The sequence below is a fragment of the Lepidochelys olivacea genome (assembly GCF_965140295.1).
Source record: "Lepidochelys olivacea isolate rLepOli2 genome assembly, chromosome: 9".
In the NCBI taxonomy this organism is placed as follows: Eukaryota; Metazoa; Chordata; order Testudines; family Cheloniidae; genus Lepidochelys; species Lepidochelys olivacea.
The window spans coordinates 96585798-96612515 of record NC_140419.1 but is presented as its reverse complement, the minus strand read 5'-3'; the positions used below and the strand labels follow the sequence as shown (position 1 = coordinate 96612515).

Here is a 26718-nt window from a genome sequence, read left to right as displayed (position 1 = left end):
GCTTGGGGCAGACTGACGTAAAGAGGGGAGGCTAACCCCTTTGGGAAGGTTGGACTCCATGCCCGAGGACTGAGTTGGAACCCTGCTTAGGTTCATTTACTTTACTTGCTTGATATAAATACTAGTACATGAGGGGGGGAAATATGCTGTTGCAGTCTGCTGCAGTCAGCTCACCACTTTAGATCCCACTATTTCAAAAGTTTCAAAGCGAGCCTGAAATCAAATTGTAATGTTTCCACAAGCAGCTGCAGGAAGGCCACCTTTTCTCTCTCTCACACACATGCACACGGAGATGCAGATGGATGTTTTTGCCCTTATCGCACTGAAACAAACAAATATGGAGTGAGGGGTGTGAAGGCCTGGTGTATATGCAAGCGGGCTTTGACGTTTTGAAAACTTGTCCTTAAAAGTCCTTATTAAAAAAAAAAAAGAAAGGTCTGAACATTAGGAAATGCCCATTATGTCTCATTTCAAAAACTTCTCTAATTCATAGAGTTAGAATTTAAGGCCAGAGAGACCACTAGATCATCTGGTCTGACCTCCTGTATTGCACAACCCACCCACACCACCCAGCACCCCAACAGCAAACCCAACATCAGAAATAAGAGCAACATAAATGAGACCCTCAGAAGACCAGACTATTATGCGCCCCAGGCACTGCATAGGAGGGACCAAGGTGCACCAGTGCCTGAGGCCCCCGCAATAGCAGGGACATGATTAAATGAGATACACCCAGAGAATCCTGGCAAGTGACCTGCACTCACATAATGCAGAGGAAGGTGAACACCCCTCCCCCTCCCCCCCCCCCCGAGGGTACCTGTCAGTCTGACCTGGAGGAAAATTCCTTCCTGACCTCACATACGGTGAGCAGTTAGACCCTGAGCATGTGAGCAAAAACCATCCAGCCAAGCACCTGAGGGGGAGAACGCTCAGTACCCCTGCCCGCCTTAGCCATTAAATAGATATTTTAAACGTTATCGCGATGGTTCAGAGCTTTCTGAAGTATTTAGCAATTCACATAAGTCTCACACCACTAACTTTACTCCCACTCTGTTCCTGCCACTCTTTATAGCCAATTCAGATAAAAAGCCTTTGCAATTGTTCAGATCATTTTACCTATCACTCAGTACAGTATAATATACAGTACAATAGACTATTAAGATTCTCAACATGTATATTTGGTTTCCAATAGTACATGCTACTCCGTAAAGGTTAACTTTAGTTTTAAATAGCTCTGCCATCTGTCCTGTGATGGTTCACAGGAGCTTAATAATTAAAGAGGCAGAAACAGAATTTCTCAAACTTTTTTTTTTTTTGACAAACATTTTGAGTCAGACACACTCATCTTAAAAATAAACACACACAGTGTGTGAATTGCTCCAACAATTTGTAATGACACTGAATTTCATTAGCACAAATCCTAACCTGCATTTCATCAACTCCAGGCAGTTTAGAGATCGGGCTCTGATCTTCTCTGCTGTGCTTGTAGCATGGAAGACAAGATTGCTGGGAGCTGAAAACCAGCTGATAGTTTCAGTTACTCCTTACCCAAGTCCCCAGTATATAACATTGTGCATCAAGGCCAACATTTTCACACTTGGTGCCTAGCTAAGCAGTCTGATTTGCTGAGGAACTGAGCAGCTGCAGTTCCCACTAAGTTGGACCTTTGGGTGCTCAGCACCTCTGAAAATGAAAGTACTTGTGCATCTAAACTCCAGCACCCAGGTTTTTACATTTTGACCCAGGGCATTATTTGTGGATTGGGGATGTGTGTCCACAGCAATAGCTACAGATGTGCAGTGTTTTATTTATTGTTAGTAGAATGACTATTTAGTGGATTGACAAAAGATACAGTAAGGTAGAGGCTACCTACTCTTCCCTTGTGTGTCATTCTTGTTGACAGCAGTGGGAGTTGCCCATGGAGAATTACGTATGGCTCTGTCGACCCAATCCAGTACCCACTGAAGATAGTGGGAGTCTTTCCACTGACTCCCACAGGGGGTGGATCAAGCCCTATGTGAGGAATAAAGCACTGTGTATTACGTGTAACCAACCACACCTCTCCCCATTTACCTCCTGCATTAAGAACTGCATCTTTTGCTTCTATGATAAACCATTTACGTGCTCCTGCAAATGAGGGTTAGGAGCATCCCAGGAGACAGATGAGGCAAAAATATTAATCAGAACAACATACCAAAGTTTATTGATTACTTCAAGCAGAAGTTTCTGTAACGAAAAAGGGCAAGTTGCATTCATAAAAGATAACATTCACATTCAATATCTGTTATATAAAGCAACACATGTATAAAATTGTATTTTAAGTGGGGAGGGGAGGAAGTAAGTTTGCAGTCCCTTTTTTTTTTTTTTAAAGAAGCTGAAAAATGTTTCTTCTCATCAACTGTGTTTTAGATACACCTTTTTATATGCAACCATATTTAAAAAAAAACCCATAGCTGAGAAGTTGGATGAGTGGCACAACAGTGATACTAATTATATCTTCCACTGGTAGGTAGGTATGCAAATTTGCATTTCAATTTGTATGTAATTCCTGACAATTTATACTATCCTCATACAAAGATTAGTTTATGAAAATGTTCACTAGTACTGTGAGCGAGTCTAGTTACTTTTCTTAACTTTCTGTGTCACTAATCAGTGTGATTAATCTGCAGGGAATTGTTAGAAACACTAACCGGTTTCCTTCAAGATTTTCCACCTATAAGCTCTGACTGACCTTTTAGCTCATTACTGAAATGTGCCGTAACAATACAACTTGTATTGTTTTATATGAACAACAATCACGGTATTACTGTGTTACTGTCAAATTATTGTCATTCTGAGCTATCTAATCTTTGGCAGGACCTCAGCTGCAGGACCTCCCTAATTCCAGAATTAATTCTTCTGTTCTCTCTTATACCACAGGTCCCCAAGAAGCAACAGATGTGGGGTTTGCTAGTTTTGAATCCGGAGGGTCATACCTTTACCTGGTGTACATCAGCATAGCTCTACTGGAGTCCGTGGACCTACACCAATACACTAGCTAAGGCTCTTGCTCAAGATAGCCAGCCTGCATTTCCAACACTCTACAGCTGGTCTTCTAGAGGTCTGGTGTTAATTCCAGCCCATCCTTGTGGATCCTCACATCAGTTTTGGTTTCAGATGTACATCTACAGTGAATGGTTCACTCTGCACCAGAATTAATTATTTGGAGATGGAAAGAGAAAAATTTGGTTCCAATCAAGCTTACTCTTAAAATGCAGGATAGTTATTCCCCCCTTCCCCTTCCATCAGTACTCCTGAGCACATGCCGCAATCCTGCTCTTGCTGAAGCCAAAAGGAAAAATTCAGCTGGCGTCAGCTGGAGCAGAATTGGATCCCAACAACGCAGAATGCTACACGAAACAAACCAGGAGGGAGGCGGTCCGCGTCGGACTTGGAATGGTCTCAGATCATTGGAAATCTGCCTTTCGGTGCCCACATTTTGAAGATTATGTAAACATACCAACAAACAGAACTGTGCATCGAAGCAGAAAGCTCAGAGTTGGCGAACAGACCATATTGTCAGTGTATCGGGTGGATGTGCCCCTCGTCCTCGAACGTGTAGGCACAACATGTTAGCCATCAACACTGGTGACCAGACAAGAGCTAAGGCTCCCTTCTGGTCCTGTGCGACGAGCCAAAGGAAAAAGGGCCTTGGTTATAGGGACTATGAAGGGGAATGCAATCCCCGCCCCTGTCCTCAGCAAGGAGGGGCTGAGCCGTGGCCACTTTTGCCGTGAATGGGGCTGAGCACTCCCCCATCCATGCTGGGTCTTGTGGGTTGGACACCCCACAGCTCCTGAGGCCTGCTCACATTTCCCCCCGCCCCATGTTGAGTAGCACAGAGCAGTCAGGACGTGCAGGGGTGGCAGAAGCCTCTCGCATGCAGTTTCCGCTCCTTCCCCTTGCTTTCCATGAATGGCAGGCTTTGTGTGACTGCTTAGATATAGATGAGGGTTTGCCTGCAATTACTGGGGGTAGGGGGAGAGAACTCGATCCAGCTTCCCCTAAGGAAACGTCCCAACTACTTCAGAGGCAGCAGGAGAGAGGCCAAGAGACTGAACAGCCGGTCGGTGTTTTTTAAAACCAAGGCTATTACCAGGCATAGAATCAGGTGCGCGGCTTTCTGATCACAGAAGCGCCAACTCCTTTCCAGCTTTAGAGTTTCCAAACTTTTTGAAGGGAGGGAAGGGAAAATCATTTTTTGCAAAATTCTTTTCTGTTGTTCATCGATATTTCATGGAGATGGGAATTTTCTGTCCAGCCCTAATTTCTAGTCTCTCTGGGCAGGAGCAAAGCAAAGCCTAAAGGTAAAATTGTCAAAAGTGCCCAAGTCCCACTGACTTGCAATAAGACTTGGGAGCCCCAGAAAATGGGACTTGCATACCTTGAAAATTTTTACCCCAAGTCTTTTTTTTCCGCTTTATATGGCACAGGGACACCTGGGCCATACAGGATGATGGGGGCGTCAACCTGGTGGAAAAATATCATTCAAAAAATAAAATGCCAATTGCACTTAATCTGTGCTCACTCAGGACTTTTTATAATCATAGTATTGTTTTCCTGCACAATAAAAAACAACCAGAAGTTGGTTGCCCAGCATTTTACCTTTATGCTGTGCACACGTGGCATTATTAAATCAACATCTTAACGTGCAATTTTAAAAAAAAATCTGCGGATTTTAGAACCCAGTAAAATGTTACTCAGAGAGCCAGATGCATTTATTCACTTATTTTTAAACTGACCTCCTCTTTTGTTGATGCAGATCATGAAGATTGCAGATTTATCTGGTATTATTTGCAAGCACAGTCAATGTCAATGGGTCACTTAAGGCCTGGTTGTGACTACCATTCAGGTCTTGAAGGTGTCGAAACAACGGCAATTACACTCTGAAACCATTCACAGAAGTGTGAGCATAACTACAGAGGCCCAGTTAAGCTTGGGCTGAAAACCTGCCACAACAGAACTTTTATTTAAGATTCTTTCCTGACTAAGGAGATTTTCATGAGTAATAAAGAAATTCTGTGTATTTTCAATACAGAAGGGGAAAGGGTTAGTTATTATGTCTTTCTCCTGTTCCAGAAACAAATCTGGTAACGTGGAAAAGAAGTCCTGCCATATGAAAACTTTTCATTTCTGAGGAGCTGATCAAAATATTTGTTCAGGCTGACACATGCTTCTGCATTTTAATAAACAGAGAACATTTAACAGCTCTAACCCTGCTGTTCGCAACTGGACATTTCACACCATCAACAGCTCAGTCCGTCAATATTTTCAAGTACTTCTGCTGCGTGGATTTAAATGCTGAACTTTTCTAACAATCACTTCCCGGCTTCAGCTGCTGGTGCACAACTCTCACGAGCAGCCACGGGAGCTGTGCAAGATGACAGAACACGGTTCTAATTTCGGGTCCAACCCAACTTCCATGATGGGAGCCTTTCCAATGTCTTCCACGGGAGTTGGACAAGACCGTGATTAAGCAGAAAGGCTGTGCTACTTCTTTGGTCAGGCAAAAGAATAAGACTTTAGTGGCCATTCACTGCTGTTGGATGAATCTGTAATGGAGGAACCTCCTTCTATTCAGTGGGCATAAGGAGCATCCATGTGTCTCTAAAGTTTCTATTGTTCCATTTTTATGGAATTCTAGACGTCCTTTTCTCCACTCCCGATTCCATGGACTTCTTATGTCCCAGACTTTTCTATTTTCAGACTTTGAAAAAATAAGGGCCGCAGCTGCTTGGTCAGCAAAGCTGCTTACAATACGTGTCATTTTAAAGGAGAACTGTGAGTTCAAACACACGGCTTGTCCTGCGGCACGACAAGGTGCAGTGTTTAAAGTTGTTGCATTTGAGGTACCCTGAGATGGTATTGTTGTGTCAAGTTAGTAACAGCGTCTTTGATCTTCATTTCAGAAATGTATCCATTCTCCATAGGTTTATAGGACAATAGCATAGGCAGATTAAAGGGTACAGTCTGTAAAATTAGAAGGGAAAAGATGGTTTACTATAATCTTTACATTCCAAAAATCATAGTTGTGTTATTCTAGACAGCCAAGTATTAGAATTTGCTAGGAGAATAACAGGAATGGTGATAAAAAGACAGTGATAAAATGCCAAACTGCATTCACAGTGAAGGGGAGAGAGTACTGTGACAAATGAATTTGCACGGTTTTCAAAACGCTACATTAGGTCAAGGATTAACTTCTGACTTGCTCTCCCCTGGGATTCTCATATTAATTCAGTCCAGCTGCACCTGGTACCACACTGATTTGTGAAGGGAACCGATCACATCTGATCTGATGTTAATGCAGGCAAATATTTACCAAGAGAAACTCCTGTAATATAGGAAGGATGGGATCTTTCCCAACGAATAGCACTTAGTAGACTAGGGGGAATTTCCTCCCTTTTTTAAAGTTGATTTTTTTCCTGGCTGCTTCTGGTCTAACATTACACATATGCATAGAATGCACAGCTCCAGTCGAATAGGAGGTGAAAGAGGCTGATATCCATCAAGAGGTGTAGAATAAGGCACGAAAAACTCACTGGCTAGTGTATGTGACCTAAAAAGCAGAACATTTAGGAAGCAATATGCTTCCCAGATGGAAAAATTATTGCAGCATTTAACAACTGAAGAAGTGCGTAATGTCTCTGTGGGAAGATCCTCAGTCAGATCTGAGTGATCAGATGGCTGAAGCTGGCTACAGGCATAAATATTTGACATGCATGTAACACCCCTTTTCCATAAGACTTCTCCCAAAGTAAGCAGCGTGGCACACAATTTAACAACCACAGTCTGCTGGGATTGGAAACTGGGCTTCCAAGTAGCCGACATCTTGTTAGCAGGATTCCTAGAGCAACCAACTATGCAAAACGTGAGGCTCAGATGATCAAGCCATCCTTTGGCTGCTGGGTGTCTGCAACACACTGGTGCTCTGATGGGACAGGGGCTACTGCAATATCAGGGTTGCCATCACTGCTTCGGTGCTCCTGCACTGCCCCCAGGTGAGTGGGGAGCACAGACCTTCTGCAGAGGCTGTATGCCTCAGGGCGTCCACACAAAGATGGGCAAATTATTTGGACCAATGACGCCCTCAAACATCAAATATTTTTCATGGATTGCTGAAAATGTGGAAACAGCCTGTTTTCACTAAGAATTTTTGGAGTGGAAATAGGTGCATTTTTCTGTGCCTCAAAACCGTGATAACATTTAAAAACCTAGCCATCTCTATGGAACCTGGCGTAAAACAAAAATCTGGGTGGCAGAGAACTGCCCCAGCTGGTGACACATTTCCTGCAAAATTCAGCCAACCACAGTGTGACTTTGCCCCACTCACCACTGCAGTTCAGAGAACACTCAGGGGTGCAATGGGATTCCAACTGACTAGCAATGAGATTAGCAGACCTCCGGGCCTAGTACATGTGAAAACCTCACCCCAGAGCAGCCTATAGTCCTATCAGAGGAGGTGGGCCATTTGCAGGTCTATTTATTTAATCTGGTATGCTGACCAGGCTGCGTGGTCTATCAAAAGAGGAAAAAAATTAAAGACAGCAACTGAGCCAAATGAATCAGACTGCTTGAAAATAACAGCATGCAGCATCCCTAAGTCCAGGAGGTTGTAGAACAAGGGTTCTCAAACTGGGGGTCAGGACCCCTCAGGGACTTGCAAGGTTATTACATGTGGGGTCGTGACCTGTCAACCTCCACCCCAAATCACACTTTGCCTCCAGCATTTATAATGGTGTTAAATATATATTTTGAAGTCTTTTTAATTTATAGGGGGGGTTGCACTCAGAGGCTTGGTATGTGAAAGGGGTCACCAGTAAAAAAGTTTGAGAGCCACTGGTGTAGAACAATCACGGAGTTAAATGGAAGTGACATTTTTATTCTTAGGGCTCTGTTAATAAGGGCATTTATAAAGGGCAGCACCCTCCATTTTTAGCCCACTGGTAGACTTATAAGTAAGCAATCTTTCATTTGGGACAAGACCCCCTCCTTCCTCAAAGTAAGTGTCCGAGCTGGTACTGAGAACAGCAATCCTTGTTTCAGTACAGAATAGTTACACTAAGGAACAGCAGGGTTAATACTTGGGAGTATGAACATCCAGACTAGCACAAATGTTTACTAACGAAGACCAGTAAAAGTAGGCTTTTTAACCTGGAATCTATTTGCCTCAATGGCTCCCTTACTTGCAAATTTATATACAAATACCTTAGGAGGAACAAGAAGACACTTGTAGCAAGGTTGCAGCTTTGTGCTGGCACCTGGCACTGCCTGGCTATGTGACATTTCTTCTAAGTGTGAATGAAATTTGGCACTTTTATCGATTTCTACAGCTAGAGGCATAGAGAGTGATTCTAAATATGATAATTAAAAAGCCAAACATGTACTATAGTAATTATATGTCTATATACACACACACACAAACACAAGTGTGCTGTACATATAATCAAATACAGTACATGTTTAGATTCAATTCTGTTCACATACATTAACATTTCTTTCTCTAATTCTGACAGAAAAGCATGCACTTACAAAAAACCAAACCCATAACCTTTGAATTGATCCAGATGCAATAATGGAGTAATTTTAATCATTGGGATTTGGACATTTCATTACAAATAATTGAGTATTAAAGTTTTATGATCACTGTTAACATAATTTACTGACTGTATGTTCAGTCTCAGTTGTCTCAATATTACTGAAATAAACTTGGCTTATGCCAATTATACTGTGCATTTTAATTACATACAGTGGGAGCTTGGAACTCTAAAGAATCTGCACACATCTACTGAGGTTCAAAAAAGTTGTTTAGATAGCTCCAAAGATTAAAATGTACACCAAGCATTGCACCTTTATGTTTTGCAAAGACAGGTGCCCCACACCAACAACTGAGAAGATTATAAAACCTATATTTTAATTGATTTTTGGAACATTTGGTTAATCTGTGCCTTTAAAACCATCCCAATTCTTTTGGACAGGGTACCTGTTACTATACATTAGACTCGTCTGAGAATGTTCTTAAAAGAAGAGGTCTGACAGAAGGTCTGGACGACAGTGAATCAGATTCCTTCCTATTGCTCAGTTTTTTCTGTAATAGTGAGGCAAAAATACTTGAAGCACATGAGAAATGTTCATCTACCCAGTGGTGTAACAAATAAAAGAAGTCTTATTGAATCATTCTGTAAGAAAACTTTAAGTTAAATAATCAAAAAGACTAACCCAAGACATGATTTATAAATGCCAAGATTATGAAATATTGGCCAAATTTTTCAAGTATGAGTGCCAAAGAGTAAGGCACCTTTGGTGAATATGAGTGGTGTGTGCCACAACTTTGAAGATCACCCCCGCTTATTTAGATGCCCAGTTTTGAACATCCAAGTTTGGAAGTTTCTCAGAGAGGGAAAGAATCCATCACCCTCTGCAGTAGTATTTTTGGACACTGAGAAGTATGTGGCAAACACAGCAAGGTGAAAATGAAACCAGCTAGGAACATGCATAAAATGCTCTGGTATCTTACCATCCCCATAGAGAGCAGCTGCAACTGAGAATTGCACTCAGCATAACTGGTACAAAATCTTTGTTTATTTTGTCGAAACTTTATAGCTTTACGAATAGCAAAATACATTCTTTACTGTCATGTGAGTAAATATTGTTTTGCTAGCCAAAGGAATGTGTTCAAGAAGTCACTGCTAGCCTACGGAATTGGCCAAGTGCGAGATGGACTGTTTGCATACAAATCAAGTAACTGGGAGCACAATCAAAATAAAGTAGATTTTTGTTCCCATGTTTCGAAGAATGCTTTATCTAACGCACTCAAACAGGCTCTATGGGGGAAAAGTGGGTATGTAAAGACAGGGAAAGATCCATAGTTATTTCTCACAACTCCATGAATTTCCATGGAGCTGCACTGGTTTACACTAGCTGACAATCTGGTCCAAAATGCAGATTGTAAGTCCCCTGAGGGTGTAACCTGTCTTACGTCTGTCTGTCTGTCAAGCACCATGCACACCTATGGGTCGTATTAAATAATGAGGATGCATGCAACAAGCACAGCTGAGCTGATGTGCAGCAAGTTGTTGTAAAGCTTTAAATAACGGGATAGCGACACCAAAGGGAAAGGGGTAGACAAAATACATTTAAATGAAAAGGTACCTTTAAAAAACCGTTTATTGCACAAGCAGATCTAAAAACCACAGGTTATCATGGTTATGCATTCGGAGAAGGAAAAAACAGCAGCACAAGCAAACCTGTACTGATTGAGAAAGGAAATCACCTTATTCATTCCAAGAAAAGCTGTGATTGCTGGAAGTTTGAGAGAGCATGAAGATAGTGGATGGTCCTGAAGAAGGAAGGCGTTTCGTTACCTAGTTCGCAACAGCACAAAAAGGTGGAAAATGGCAGCAGAGAGAGAGAGAAATGCAGAAACCAAAAGAAAACATGAATGCACTTTGCATTTCAAAACACTTGCACAGAGAAGCATTGACAAATACAGGCCGAGTGAATAGCAGTGCACTGAAGAGAAACATTACAAAATGGGACCGCTCCAGGGGAAATCCCAGCATGGATTTTGATAGGGTCAGGATTTCACCCGCCATTTTTCAAAGGAGAGACAGGAGTCACTGCTCTTGCTATTCAGACGCACTGGCTTTTGAAATCTTAGCCAGCACGTTGGAAGTTTAGGCACCTGAATAAGTGGATTTTCGACTGAAATCAGTGGAGGCTGCGGCTCCTCGACGCCTTTCAAAATCAGGCCATTTACTTAGGCGTCTAGTTACAGATACAAGCGTCTAACTTTAGACCCTCATGTCCAAAACTCTTGACTACAATTTAGTATTGCTCTTGAAACATAACATCTTGAAACCCCCATCTTGTCTTTTTTATGTACATACACACCGGGGTGGCCAAACTTACTAACCCTCCAAGCCACATAACGACAATCTTCAGAAATTGGAGAGCCGGCACACAGCTGCCGGGGCTCGAGGCTTCAGCCCCACTTCTGCTGAAGGAGGGAACCACCAAACTACTATGTTGGATGGTAGGTGTCTTGCTTGCCTGTGTGAGCACAAGGGATGAAATCCTGTCCCCAGTGGGTACATCTACACTGCAGACACGAAGCCTGGGCCCTGACTCAGTTTGAGACCAAGCTCCCCTGCTGTCCACACCCAAATCAGTCTGACGTGAGTCAGCGAGCAGTCAGAACCCAGGTTCTATGACCTGGCTAGGGCACTGGGTCAGTCCAAGTCCTGGTGTGATCTGGGTCCAAGCCCTGTTATTTTGCAGTGTGGACACAAGACAAGCTGCAGACCCAAGTCAGAAGGGCTGCATGGTGCCATATGGATGTGTTAACACAACTGTGATACCTAGGTCCAGCAACTGTAAACCCAGGTTACAATGCAGTGTGGGTGTTAAAGCACAGGCTTGGATGCACCTAGTTCACAATCCCAGGTCCCGCAGTCCCAGGCTTAAAGTGCAGTGTAGACACACCCCAAAGAAGTCAACAACAGAACTCCCAATGACTTCAGAGGGGTCAGGATTTCACCCTTGGTGAGGAAGTTCTAGCCAAATCAACAGCGGCCCGGCCACAGCTTGGTCAAGGACGCACCTTTTACGCACAGACCAGCCAAGGGATTTTCAATGACTAACTTTTGGGACACAATGCAAAGCTGGAACAACACCCCCCCCCCACCAAACTCTACCCCAGAAGGAAATCTTGGCACCAGACTCCTGATCTACTAGATGCTGTCACCTAAGTGCCTACAAGATCCAAATCCTGCTCCCACTAAAGTCAATGGGATGAGGTTTTAGACCCGAGTGTCTTTTCAATCACCAGACTCATTATACCACATTTCTCCCACCTTGAGGAAACTTCCTCACCACCACTGCTGAGATTAAACCATTCTTTTCCTTTGAAATTGGCTCGTCTAACTTCCTAGAAGTCATTAGGTTATATTTTTAGGGTCTTAAACAAAAAACGAAAAAGAAAAGAAAAATTCTAACATGGTGACTCAAGGTCTTAAGAATTGGATGTCACCTACCACCCACCAAGCTGGTTAGCCTTCCTTATAAACTGAAGGGAACACAGGATGAGGACAGATTTTTAAAGAAGAGTCAAATACTGGGTTTCTCGTCTTTGTTCTGACCCATTAATGTTCTCAGAACCAATGTAATAAAGAGTTAAAAGGAAAACAAACACAGGCTGTTGAAACCTGTCTGATAAACATAACAAAGATTCCAACAGTTTTCATTGCTTATAAAATTGAACACTAATAATTGGTTTCACAGATTTTGTTATTTCATAGGCACATGTATTGCACTATCAATATTGTGCCAAGGGAATCTAGCAAGTGTTTTAAGGAAACATCTTTAAGACTTTGATATTTTTAGATCTAGTTAAATACCAATTTTTGGTCAAAATACAGAGACCAGAGAAAAAAATTACCCTGAAAGAAGTGCATAGAGCTTACAGTAAAGTCATACAGGATACCAGAGAACCATGAGAAAAATCTCTTCTTCCTAAACTTCAGTATTTGAAAGTAATTTTACGATTTCATTGAACACAAATTCTGATGAAACTCAATGTAACCATTTATGTTTTAAATGACACTAACATTCTTTTACATTTCGGGTCATTACATTACTAATGACTGCTTAGTAACCTGCTGCTTAGAGATGTGCAAACAGAACGTTGAACCTAAATTGCTAATATACCCCCTCTGAAAATAAATACATGAGTTATGGGAGGAACACAGAATGACAGGCTAAAGTAGCTGAGCATTAGCAGGTGTTAGTAAAGGAGGAGGAGGAGGAGGAAGTGGTGGAGGTGTAGAAGGACGCGGCTAAGAGCTCTGATGTGATGTTGCAGAGATGTTTTTAACGACTGCAGAAGCACATAGCAGGGAACATGAACTTTTCATTTTCGTTAACATAGAATCATATGACTGGAAGGGACCTCAAGAGGTCATCTAGTCCAGTCCCCTGCACACTCATGGCAGGACTAAGTATTATCTAGACCATTCCTGATAGGTGTCTGTCTAACCTGCTCTTGAAAATCTCCAATGATGGAGATTCCACAACCTCCCTAGGCAATTTATTCCAGTGCTTAACTATCCTGACAGTTAGGAATTTTTTCCTAATGTCCAAGCTAAACCTCCCTTGCTGCAATTTAAGCCCACTGCTTCCTGTCCTATCTTCAGAGGTTAAGAAGAACAATTCTTCTCCCTCCTCCTTGTAACAACCTTTTATGTACTTGAAAACTGTTGTCATGTCCCCTCTAAGTCTTCTCTTCTGCAAACTAAACAAACCAATTTTTTTCAATCTTCCCTCATAGGTCATGTTTTCTAGACCTTTGATCATTTTTGTCGCTCTTCTCTGGACTTTCTCCAATTTGTCGACATCTTTCCTGAAATGTGGTGCCCAGAACTGGACACAATACTCCAGTTGAGACCTAATCAGTGCGGAGTAGAGTGGAAGAATTACTTCTTGTGTCTTGCTTACAACACTCCAGCTGATACATTCCAAAATGATGTTTGCTTTTTTTGCAACAGTCTTACACTGTTGACTCATGTTTAGCTTGTGGTCCACTCTGACCCCCAGATCCCTTTCCGCAGTACTCCTTCCTAGGCAGTCATTTCCTGTTTTGTATGTGTACAACTGATTGTTCCTTCTTGCACCATCTTCCATGCACTTTCTAACCACAGCTGTGCTGGCTTTCAATGTTGGGGAAGTAGGCAAAGATAAACTGGTGCTTTTCACCAACATTCAAAGACAGTTACCACCATTAAAGCTTGCAGCAGACAATTTCTATTTTACAAACAGCCCCTCCCACCACTCTTCCCCTTCTTTTAGCAGAGTGAGACTGGCCTTCAGGAAAAACTGCATCATGCATGGGAAAACCCAGTGTCTTTCTTGAAGAGACAGCAGGTAGTGATAAAGAAAGAGGACAGCCTGGTGGTTAGGGCTCTAGGCTAGGACTCTAGAAAACTGGGTTCTAATCCCAGGTCCACCACAAACTTCCTGTGTGATCTCGGGACAAGTCAGTTAGCCACTGTGTCTCAGTTCCCCAGCTGTAAAACAGGCCACGGGGATTACAGTGGATGAGAAGCTGGATATGAGTCAGCAGTGTGCCCTTGTTGCCAAGACGGCCAATGGCATTTTGGGCTGTATTCGTTAGTAAGAGCATTGCTAGCAGATCGAGGGATGTGATTATTCGGCACTGGTGAGGCCACATCTGGAGAATTGTGTACAGTTTTGGTCCCCCCACTACAGAAGGGATTTGGACAAATTGGAGAGAGTCCGGTGGAGGGCAACGAAAATGATCAGGGGGCTAGAGCACATGACTTATGAGAGGTTTCAGAGTAACAGCCGTGTTAGTCTGTATTCGCAAAAAGAAAAGGAGGACTTGTGGCACCTTAGAGACTAACCAATTTATTTGAGCATAAGCTTTCATGAGCTACAGCTCACTTCATCGGATGCATACTGTGGAAAGTACAAAAGATCTTTTTATACACACAAAGCATGAAAAAAATGGGTGTTTACCACTACAAAAGGTTTTCTCTCCCCCCACCCCACTCTCCTGCTGGTAATAGCTTATCTAAAGTGATCACTCTCCTTACAATTTGTATAATAATCAAGTTGGGCTATTTCCAGCACAAATCCAGGGGAGAAAACCTGGATTTGTGCTGGAAATGGCCCAACTTGATTATCATACACATTGTAAGGAGAGTGATCACTTTAGATAAGCTATTACCAGCAGGAGAGTGGGGTGGGAGGAGGTATTTTTTCATGCTTTGTGTGTGTATAAAAAGATCTTCTACACTTTCCACAGTATGCATCCGATGAAGTGAGCTGTAGCTCACGAAAGCTTATGCTCAAATAAATTGGTTAGTCTCTAAGGTGCCACAAGTATTCCTTTTCTTTTTATGACTTATGAGGAGAGGCTGAGGGAAGTGGGGTTATGTAGTCTGCAGAAGAAAAGAGTGAGGGGGGATTTGATAGCTGCTTTCAACTACTTGAAAGGGGATTCCAAAGAGGATGGTGCTAGGCTGTTCTCCATGGTGGAAGATGACAGAACATGGAGCAATGGGCTCAAGTTGCAGTGGGGGAGGTCTAGGTTAGACATTAGGAAACACTATTTCACTAGTCCTGGAATGCGTTAGCTAGGGAGGTGGTGGAATGACAATGACACAGGAGTGACACAGTGAGAGACAGGGAGCCTCTCACTAGGTGCAAATGGTGCATTGCTACCCTGAAATCTCTCAGGTGTTTAGAAGAACGGACGCGCCTCTTCCAAACAAGGGAAGTGTTGTGGTATATTCTCTCATTCCTTACCTGATGGTTTTTCCTTTTCGCATTTTTAAAAACTACTAGAAGAATCTCCGGGAAAAGGCTGATAAAGATAAGGAGAATTATGGCCAGCCAGGCTGAGATGGACGTCACCATATGAGCAAATATAAAATACATTCGTTGCTGCTTCAAGAAAGGCCTGAAAGAGAAGGGATACAAACAGGCTCAGACAATACAATCAGCCACTGCAGTTTTCCAGCGAGGTGAGATTCAAATGAAGATTAGCACTTTCACGGGACACATTTTCATACGGAGGAGGAAGGGGGATGTCTACATGTGTAAAGAGGGCAGCGCTTGTGCCTGCAAAGATCCCCGTTGCCGCTGCTTTTATTTTACTCTCTCTTCTAATTCTCATCTGGCTGCTCCGCAAACTACTGAAACTACTCTAGAAGCAAATAGTAGCTCCCTCCCAGCAAAGGCTTGGAGCTTCTTTTCCAATGCCATCCTCCAAGCCAGACACTATTTGTCACAGTCACTCTCCAGCTCCATCCTTGAATTCTCTCCTGATTCTTCTCCTCTTGCTTCTACATCAGCAACTCCTTCTCTGCTCTGCTGCTGTGTGTCTCTCAGACAGTCAGCTTTTGCCCCTACTTGATGTAGTTTCAATCACCATTATCCATGCTGAGGGCTCCTGAATCTCCCTCACTATTCAGTCTCCCACCTTTGACAGTCCCACACCTCCTGCTGGCCACCCTGTGTGGACCCACAGCTTCCCCCTCCTCTTCTCAATCACAGGCAGATGCGTCACTGCCCTCCCTGGAATGTGATGTTTTAGGGCTTGTCTACACAAACACTGAGTCTGTGGCAAGCTGGGGTTTGAATCTGCTCCCACACTTCAACTGCCTATGTAGACCCTGCTGATGCACATTAACAGTTCATTCGTGCCCTTTGATCTAGTCCTCTTTGTAAGGAAAGCAGATAAAAGCTCAGTAATAAAGAGTTATTGTGCATTGCTGGTATGGGGTAGATTCACAGCCCAGCTTGCCGTGAACTAAATCTTTGGGTAGACGAGCCCTTATTCAAACTCTTTCCTCTTCTCCATTCAGACAGGCCACCTAACCATGTCTGTTTTCCCCCTAAAACCACAACTCTAGGTGCAGCCCTTCCCTCTCCACTCAGCAGCTGAAGCCCTTGTCCAGGCATTCAGTATCACACCTTCCTCCTCAACTCCTGCAACGCTGGCATCCATCGTCTCCTGCCTTTCATCCTACTCTCCACCAAGCCAGCCAAAATGCTGCTGCCAGGTCATGCTCTCCTGCTACTCTGACCACATCACTCCAAGGCCCTTCTCAGCCCCGCTACTGTCTGCACCTCAGCTCTCATGAGTGTTACTACTCTGGCCGCCTGCTGCCTTAGATGTCCCTTTTGTAACCGTCTATGTCTCAGCTACATATGTATCCGGGCTTTGCTTGCAACACTCTGCCATTTTTCCTGTTAGCTGCCGCCACCACCTTCTCCTTCAAAATCTCTCCTTCGTGCTCTGTTTCTACCAGTGTAAAAACAGACTAACTATTGAAATCAGTCGTTTCCCCTGATTTCAAGTGGTGAAACTCAGAAGAGAACTCAGCGAGAGGGTCTCTTTTCGTTACCTCTCATCTTTCCAACAGACAAGCTAGATCAGGTCAAACATCCGTTAAATGCACCAATGCGCGTATGTTACATTCAGATTGTGCTGGAGTCAGAACAGTATTTTTGCAGCTGGCCAGAAACTCTGGGATTATGTAAAAAAAGTTAATCCTGAATCTATTCCAACTGCTTGTTGGAAAACACCCCCCAGGCAGGGATTACTGCTCTCTAAACACACACAGTTTCATCTTACATTGCAATCACCTCATGCATTTTCAAAACATGTTTACTTCGGCTTCTCTTTGAAGACATTCTCAATTACCTAACTAAACGGTAGCGCGTGTGTAATAATTAGACTCTTCGGAGAGTCATCGCTTGTCATTTTTCCTGCCTGTTTTTCTCTCCTACCCCTATTCCCTTATTTTCCGTCTCATTTTTGACTGGGGGGGAGAATTTTCAAAAGTGCCCAAGTCTCAATTTCAAAAGTAGGCACATGGGAGCCGAAGCCCATTGGCTTTCAATTAAATGTAGAGTCTAAAGAGCCTATAGCATTTTGAAAAGGAAAACTCTGAAAATTTTATCCTGATCTCCACAAGGCCAAATCAGCTTTCACTGCTTTTAAGGTTTCCCCCATATGTTATCTCCTCACTATTTCTCGGTCATTAACATTTGCTATGATCTTAATCCCTGAATACTAAGAGCAAGGCATTTTGATGCCATCTCTAAGAAGCAAAGACAAACACTGACTTCTGAAATGAGGTTTTACCTTGTGTAGTCTGTACAGTAAAATGCACAGAACATTAATATTAAGGAAACTATTATTGAGAAAAGTTACCCAAAATACATCATTTTACCTGAAACTTGGACTCAAGAAGAGCTTTCTGAGATGGTTTTTAGTGGTGGAAGTCCAGAGACTCAAGGCCCCCAGAGGGTTAATTGTATCTTTCCACCTCTCCTGATGACAGAGGGGAACTGACAGATGCATGGGAAGGAAGCCTCATACATAAATGAGGACAAGAATTCTAAAGCATCAGTTGTTTAGCATTAGCTCAAAATATTTAGCTATGCAAAGTAAACGCTCCAGTGGAAAATTCATGAATTTCAGCGTAATGAGATAGCTGGTAAGATTACAGACAAACATCTGTTTAACATCTTAGAGTCCAGAGCAAACGATGCCCGTAGCCCTGAAAGTTACCTGAGCTTGTTTATTAGCAGACAGAGACTGAAAAATGGACCCAGCACCTACTGGCTTGTGGGCAAAGCCTACAACTCAGGGTGCTGTCCCTACCAAATAAAGGAATACAATGGCTGAGTGCTGTTTATTGCAGGGGGACTCAGTCTGAAGCATATTAAATAGAAAGTTGCCTAACAAGTTTAGTTTACTCTGGTTCACCTGCTTTTGTTAGACCCGTTGGGTAAAATGCTAGTCCCACTGCAGTCAATGGGAGACAGGCCTGTCTCTTCCTGGCTTCATTCCACATTTTCCCCCTTACGGGGTATCACAGAGTATCAATTCCTGCATTATTTCCGTTGTCTGCTTCCTCTGTTCTCCTTCCCCCTCCACTAGCATCTTTCCCACAGTGTGTGCTTCATCTCCACTACTTTTTCTCTCTCTCCCCCTCCATGTCACCCATCCACCCACACAGCGTTTGAAATATTTACTAGGACAAATTAAGATGATGGCCTTAACATCCAAGAATACCCCCAGGTAAGAAACCAAACCCCCTTCTTCACCAAAGCTCTTGGATTCACGCCAACGTGTCATTTGTTTGCAAGCTCCATCTTTTGTAGACCCCAGCGAATAGGTGTCTGATCAATCCAAACTCTTCTGGCCACTGGAAGGGGAAGGCCCCCATTCCCCTACCTTCCCTACCCCACTACACATGACCCACAGCTCCCTGGTTGCTGCTCAGGTAATAGTGGTCTCCACTAACCTACCTACTAGCTTTCCCTAAGGAGTAGGGAAATTTAACCGGGGTCTCTTAAGTGACCCTGTTTCCCACAGGGAACTCACAGTAGCAGCAGTGAAAACTGACAAGATTCAGTGTCAATTTCCACTTGGTTACGACATGGGAAAGCCATGAGCAGCAGCAGCATTAGAATGGTCTGTCTGAAGACTGAGGAAGACAGCTCTGCATCATATCGCATGTGAAAGGTTAGGTTTACAGCCAAGGGGCTAGAAACTCCATTTTTGTTTTTAAAGGTAAGCTTTGCTTCTGTACAGGTTGATAGAAAGCTGTTCCAAGCAAGTACGATCACCACAAGCAAGTGGCTTTTACAAGCTCTGTTAATACACAGTGAGAGTTCCTTGACTTATCTCAAAGGATAATGAATCACTAATTCCACCATCACAAAAACAAAACAGAAAACAAAAAAAACATCCCCAGCAGTTAGGTATTACTGCAGTTGCCATGAAACAAAAAATAAGACAGTTTCACATTTGGAAACCATCATCTAAAGATGTTCATTAGCAGACGTACCAACTTTAAGCTCAGTCTGCTTCTTGGTGATTTTCTTCCACACAGTTTGCACTATTTGCTGTATATTAATCAGCATCTGATACTAAAACTACTTACTGATTTTAGGGATCTACCATTTTAGATTAACAACATTTCCCACCCACAATCACTCGATTCCTGCAGTCTCATCACACCCATGAATTCGGCCATCTCTTTCACACAATGCAAGCACTGCACAGTCACCTAAAGACAAAACAAAAAAATCACTGAAAGAAGAAAGATACTTGCCAAATGATTCCTCCCCAAAAGAACGAGAAAAAGACATAAAAGGCTAAGGAGCCCCAAATCACAAAGTGGTTCATCCAGGTCCAGAATCGAGTATCTAACGCTAGCTATATAGGTGAAAACAACAAATGGAATAGTAGTTAGTTACAAAGTGTATCTCCAGTGCCATATATATCACAAATTTTTCTTCACATGCAGTAGAGAGTCTCCTTCCATTCATGTAGATGTCTAAATTCACTAGTCAATTGTCTCTTAGCAAAGGTTCACCAATGGAAAAACTTGATGTGCACATTGGCACAACACCGACAAAAGACCCTCCCTGATGAGCTTTAAGTCATCACTGAAAGGCTTCACTGAAAAAGCCTGACACCACTCAATACTCCATCTGGGAAATGACTGTGTTGTGAGTATATTCTTCCCACACGCACCACTTGCTCTTCTGAACAATGGGTCAGAAAACTCTTGTAAGGTCTTTGGTGAAAAGGCTGCATCTTTGATGCCTAATGATGCCTGGGAATTCTGTGGGGAACAAACCGGGGGCTGACGGATGTAACAACATGATGCTCTCTTGCTTGAGGTAACGGACTGGCAGGCAGTAGCAGACTCAAACCTCAAACCATAATCTAACCTTTACAAGGGGACAAAGACTGACCCTTTGCCAACGCAGGCTGTATATAGCACACAGTTCACTGCACCCTGGATCCTTGATAAAGACTTTGGGTTCTACTGCAATACAAATGATTAAATTATTATGATTTGGCAAGTGTATTTTTATGGCAGAGCTCCAACTCATTGAAAAATACTGGAGCCAAGACTGGGTAAAGAAAATTTTTCTGTTGTATCTCTCTCCTTTCCTGAGCTGAAAATCCCAGAGGTGAAGGTAGGGAAGAAAAGGCAATAGAACAAATTCATAAGTACTAGGGGAGAGAACAAACCCACACATGAAAAATCTAGACGAGACTATAAATTGTGAGAGATACATTGTACAGTAAAGAAATGACGGACATTTTAAATATACATAAGAATCGAAGATCCAAAACCTTAAGGAAATAAATGTCACTGGTACATTATAGCATAAAGTGTATAATTTTACACTACCGTACACACAAATTTATTTCCGCTATCATCTTTCAATGGCATATTGAAAATAAAGGAAAGTTCTAACCTTCAGAGTGACGGTGAACACTAATATAGTGAAAACAATAGTTCCAAACGTCCAGTTCCCAAAAACCTGAAAAACACATTAATCGCCATATGTATCTCTTTGTCTTGTTGGAAAAACAAAACAAACTACACAATTAGTAACTAGAGTGGGTAAAATTCAGTCGAGTGACTTATTTTAGAGTCAACTATACAAAGTTATGTGCCACCATATGCTCTTGTAAATCTAGCTGCCCATTACAATATTCCTATGCCATGCAGTACCATACAAACAATTAACTTGTTGTGACAGTAACAAAATCTTCTACCGACAGCCATGTTTATCAAGAACGTAAGTCACTTGGACCACCTGTAGTTAGGTGATTTACTCAGTTTGTGCTTTCTTATAATACGGAACCCATAACAGTAGCCGTACTTTTCGTGTAACTTTGTTCCATTTACTGAACATACTGATTGATATTTTCAAACTAGAATATTCTGAGTTTGCTTGTTTCCAGATACTAGTGACTACGCACAACAAAGAAAAGCAGATACTGCATATATATCCGAATGATGGCAATGAATGGGACAGATGCTTACCACAGGCTGTCAAGATCTGAATGCATACATTAAAACAGAAAGTGAAATGCAAAAGTTTTAAAAAATGCAAAAAAATTAAAGTTAATAGGAGCGAAAAAGGATTCAATTGAACATACATGGATATTATGATTAATTGCTGGTAGTAGTCCTTACAGTCCTAAGTAGTTACAAAACAAGACATACCCACTTAGCTCGTTTTCAGAGAGTCACGCAGGCTCAGCCTCTCAAATCATTTACAGAGCATACTAGCGCAAAACAAATTCATTTGAACAGAACAAGAATGATAATAGAAAGTCACCCTTGACGTATGTACGGGCGTTGCAATTACAGTACACTGGGTTAACTGTGTTATAAAATGAAACTTATAAAACTTTTCCAAACATTCTATGCATACGTGTTTTAGATCTACATGAAATCAACCCACAATCCAATAGCTTCTCTCAGAATATCAACTTTCGAAAGAGCTCCTTTGGCATGGTTAAATTTCACGACAAACCAGAAGGTTTGAAGTTGACGGGCCTCATCCTGCTATCATTCTGCACACAGAACTCCCCCTAGAAGTTTTGAGCCAAGTCTAAGTAGGAGATGGTCTCATGGGTTTGACAGCAATCACATTTGTATATGGGGTTGTTGTACCTAGACAGCATAGCCATTTCTAAATTGTTTACATGGCAAGCTGGAAGAGGCTTCACATACAGAGAATAAAAAAAAAAAAAAATCTTTCCTAATTTGGTTTACAGATCTAAATTATTCCTGCTCTACTAAGGGAACTCATGACTCCATCATAAGACAAGACTCCAGACACATTCCACTGACTGATACAAACACATACTATACAACGTGTACAGAAACACACACACTAATATAGTCAACGGGTTTATTTTTATTTTTTTACCTTTCCATTATCTTCTAATGATGAATTTTGAAAAAGAAAGTAAACTCCAAAGAAAAACACAAGTCCTTCAAAGGTGCCTAGAAAGGTCCAGTATAAGAAAGGCTTCCACTGTAACATGGCATTATCGGAAATTTTCCTGTCAAGAAACAGAGTGGCATGAAAAATCACTTTCACTTGTTCAGAATCTTTCCACTGACTTCAGTGGGGGTTGAATCAGGCCCTTCATTTTGGTGGCGAGATTTGTGTGACACAAAAGTAAGTGTCTCACTCTCGGGAGAGAGCACAAACTATCTGAGAAAGCTATGACCGCTGTGGCTCAGCATATTAATGCATTTCCCCCCTTTCACTTTCAGAGAAGTCACTTCAAACCCTGATGCAGTCCAAACTGAAGATAGTGGGTTGCGCTATTATTCTATTCCCATGTTACAAAACTACTGCACAACTTAGCACCTGTAAATTTCAGCAGCTGAATTTTAAAAGAGGGCAGTAATAAAGGAGTAATTGACATGATCAAATGAATTGCTAGCCTCTCGCCATTTGCTCCTGCCTAACCTACATTTTTCAAAAGGTAAAATTTCCTCAAGTTCAGAAACATTAATCCTAGATATTGTGGAGCTAGCTGCTTTCCCTTGTTAAGGAAAATGCTCGGGCTGACAGCAACCTGCTGAACTGTATGCAAAATGTACATGAGCATGGGGGATTTTGTTGGGGCGGGGTTAATTTAGATACGAGATCTGGCACTTAAAACAACAGTCATTACAGGGCTCTGGGACACTTTCACAGAGGGCTCTGCTGATGTTGTTGTAGAAATGAGCTCCCTCTGGTGGAATATCTCAGTGTACCATTTCTTCTTGTCCATTTCCAAAGAATCCCAGAACAATGCACTTATACTAGAGGAACGGAGAGATTCCAAGCACTGCAGGCTTTGATTACTGCCATCTATAAGTAACAGTTGCTGGATAGAAAAAAAAACAGGTTCTCCCAAAATCTCTAGGAAATATACCCCCCCATTCAAGAGAAGCTTTTATAGTCTTTTTATTATTATTATTATTGCTGGGATTTGGAGGGTTAGCTGGAGCTAGAAAAAACAGAACAAAAACCCAGCATGTAAGTGAAAAACAGCAACTTCCCCAACCCCCTCCCCTTATAACTATAAATATATTACTTCAATTTCCAGCAGGCTGGATTCTGCAAACAGCTGTAGCACTGAACTATAATTATCGTTCATAACACAAAAAGAACAGGCGTACTGGTGGCACAAGTCCTCCTTTTCTTTTTGCAAATACAGACTAACATGGCTGCTCCTCTGAAACTGTTCACAACCCAGAGGCTTACTTCAGTCCCATTATGATGTGGCAAAGGCAATGCAACAATAAGCCGAAAGAGGAAGACGTTCTGTAATTTGTGTTTCTGAGAGAAGGTCGTTTCGTAACGGGGCTAACACTTGAGGTCAGGAAAATCAACGGAGCTTCTTTCCTGCACGTTTTATTTGGTCTTTGCATGGATGTCCTGCAGCGCTTTTTCATTCACAGGATTTTTATAAAAAGAAAAGGAGTACTTGTGGCACCTTCAAGACTAACCAATACAGTGGCTCAAAATTCAAGCTCTGCAGAGCAGCCACTCGGCATTGCCTACAGCAGTTGAACTGCAGTCACTTTGTAGTCAGCCACACAGGCAAAGTCACGAGGATTCAAATTAGAGCCAGCTTCTTGTAAGATTAATTGATTTTTCTTTCAGGCTCGCCTCCCTTTGTATTCTCACCATTCCCTAGCCAGTCAGGTGAGTGCATTTGCTACACAGTGTTCAGCAAGGGTCTAAAAACATGCCATGGTGTTTTGCCAAATGGAAGGAGGGTAGCAGAGGACATTTGCCAGTCAGACACTTGAGCACCTATTTCAAAAGCAGGCAAAGTCCATCGCATACGTTTCCTTTTTGAGATCTAAGGCAGATTACATTCTGACTCCACACGAGTGCCTGGTGAATAGTGATAGCTGGCTCCTGTCTGGGACAGGGCTGTTGGCTCGAACAGGCCGCTGCTACCATGACAGATGCCAGCCATACAGCTTGGCGCACTTTCCTGTCCTGCACAAATACCACAGTGACAGACACAGCGTAAGACCCCGAATAGAAAAGAACGGCGCAAGCCTGAATTTGTTTCACTCTAAATGCGGATGATAATCTCTGCAGTTTACTTGGGGGCATGGGCAACCGGAAAACTGGGATCAGCTGTGTGCTGACAGTATGTTAATAAGAGAGTCTGAGAAAAAAGTGCCTCCTTTAGCCAGTGATAAAGGGATTGCGACAGGTGTGTGTGTACACCAGCGGCTGGTGGAGAGGAAGGGGAGGGAGGGAGAGAGAGAGAGAGAAGATTGGAGAATCTATGCATTTGGTCTCCCATGAAAAACCATAGGCTCTCTGACAGCCTTTACTAAGGAAGGTGGCAACCCCCCAGAAAAGAAAGACTTCTATTAACCAGCACTTTTCCCTAGCAATGTTTATACTTTGTTCCTGAAAGCTATTGTGGGACCAAAAGTCTTTGGCATTTAGCACTTGAAGTGCGGATTAAGGCCTTGTTGAGGGAAATGTAGGAAGACATGGGGAGGATTGGGAATAAATTAACACCAAGTACGGATCTAGCTCCCTACATGCCAGACTTTCAGAAATATGCATCTCTTTGAGTGAGTGCATCTCTTCTCTCCTCATCATGACATGCCTTCCGCACTCCCATCACCTGCTCGCATGTCACTGGCTGACTCAGGAATAATACCCACTTTGTACAAGACACGGCAGTAGAGGGGCATGCTCCCTAATTTCCCTTTCCCATGGAAAGTGAAATTGCAGTCATAGCACGGCACACCTTTGCACCAATACAGCAATGAGCTTCTGCCTTGTTTAAATGTATTGGAGAATGCTACAGTGAATGAGGGCCCCTTCAAAATGGCTACAGATAAGCCACAGGACCTCAGAGTAACACGCTAGTTCCAAGACTCATCTCAAGTGACAGAAGGACCTGAGCCTTTTCGGTACTCTTCTGTTCCCTCCTGCCACTTCGCAGAGGCGGGACTGGAGTGTCTGGAGATCAACAGTGTCAAACGTTGCAAAATTAATCTTACTAACAAGTCTTAATCTCTGCCAGAAAGTTAATGGCAAGAGCATGCTGGGAACTTGCAATACCCTTTGTTACTTACATATACAATCTTGGATCTGAGGTCAGAGTTTCAATGTTGATATGCTGCTCCAGTAGACTGTAGGCCAGGATAGGTAGTGATGTGAAGCAGATGTTGTACATTGTAAGGTAAGCAGCATCATACAGAGGCTTAAAAAAGGCAGAAGGGAGTGAATAATATTAACAGAAATGTCCCCCTTTACTTTAAAAATTTCCCACTAAAAAGAGAAAAAGCTTTCCTATTCTTACCCTCCACACACACAGGACAGTTCATATTCTTGTCAAAGCAACAAATGAATGACTAATTTAGCCCAATTCATGCTTGAAGGCAACAGGGTTAAAGGCAAGTTGTATTTGCCTTTACCGCTGTTACAGTTTAATGACAAAAGTCCTGTTTCTGCCCCAACTGAAGTCAAAAGGCAAATTTCCAGCAAGCTTGATGGCTGCTGGATCCAGCCCAGTGATACTTTCAGATTCCAAATTTAAAATGAGGTTCCTTCTGTTAATCAAACACTCCCCTGCAGTCTCATTCTTCACCTTTAATATGGGAGCTGGAAGGTCTAGTATAAAAGCAACTCGAAAAGAAGTCTAAGAGTGATGTGGCTGTCATTCTGAGTATTACCAAGAAGCAGGGATCTCAAAAAGACAGTGGCTGAATTTGTATCAATTTAATACAGTCTTTCAGCCACTTTCATTATGTTCCCAGTCTTTTCGCTCAGGTTCAATGAGGGCCACTGGAAAGTTGAGCTTGAGAGCATACATGGGAGGCTTTGTCAGTGAAGCAAGCCTTTTTAGGTTGTAATTAAAGAGCAGTTGAGCCCATGGGATTAACAAATTAAAGTGGCCTGGTTAAAATCTTGGACTTATTGTTTTAGGAGTGCAGCATGGGAAGGTAGGAGGCAAAGTGATTTTAGAGCAGCCACTTCCTACCTTGTCAACAGCTGCTCTCTTGTTTGGATTCTAATTAATACAGTTGAGATCTCCTAAACCACTTTAACAAATGCACATGTTCTGTCCTCGGCACCTGCTCTCTGAAAGATTCCTTGTTAGACTACGACCAAGAAAAGCCTCTTTTTGTTTCAATGGAAGTCATTTTCTAATTGCCTGAATGGTTTTGCTCTTCCTTCTGATTGCTCCTGGGGCAACCCAGAGACAACAAACAAATGCACAAATGAGCACAGGAACCCCAAACTGTTGTTCCAAAACCTTTTTTGTTTTTTATGTTGGTC

At 42.5% G+C, this 26718-nt stretch overlaps 1 protein-coding gene across 8 annotated transcripts in view; it reads right to left on the bottom strand.

The window, feature by feature from the left end:
* Positions 1 to 2176: 2176 nt before the first annotated feature.
* The window catches only part of ATP11C (ATPase phospholipid transporting 11C (ATP11C blood group)), a 120668-nt gene continuing 96126 nt past the window's right edge, over positions 2177 to 26718 (bottom strand). For 5 of the 8 annotated variants that reach the window (XM_084640301.1, XM_084640294.1, XM_084640298.1 and 2 more), the window contains 6 exons: positions 25512 to 25639; positions 22324 to 22459; positions 20854 to 20919; positions 19692 to 19795; positions 15364 to 15517; positions 2177 to 6009 (listed from right to left, as the gene is read on the bottom strand). In XM_084640301.1, coding sequence (XP_084496427.1) covers positions 5869 to 6009; positions 15364 to 15517; positions 19692 to 19795; positions 20854 to 20919; positions 22324 to 22459; positions 25512 to 25639 — 729 coding nt within the window. In that variant the 3' untranslated portion in view covers positions 2177 to 5868. Of the gene's footprint in view, positions 6010 to 9019; positions 9125 to 10309; positions 10401 to 15363; positions 15518 to 19691; positions 19796 to 20853; positions 20920 to 22323; positions 22460 to 25511; positions 25640 to 26718 lie in introns of those variants that run through there. The other 3 variants (XM_084640295.1, XM_084640296.1, XM_084640297.1) reach the window with 3 other exon arrangements.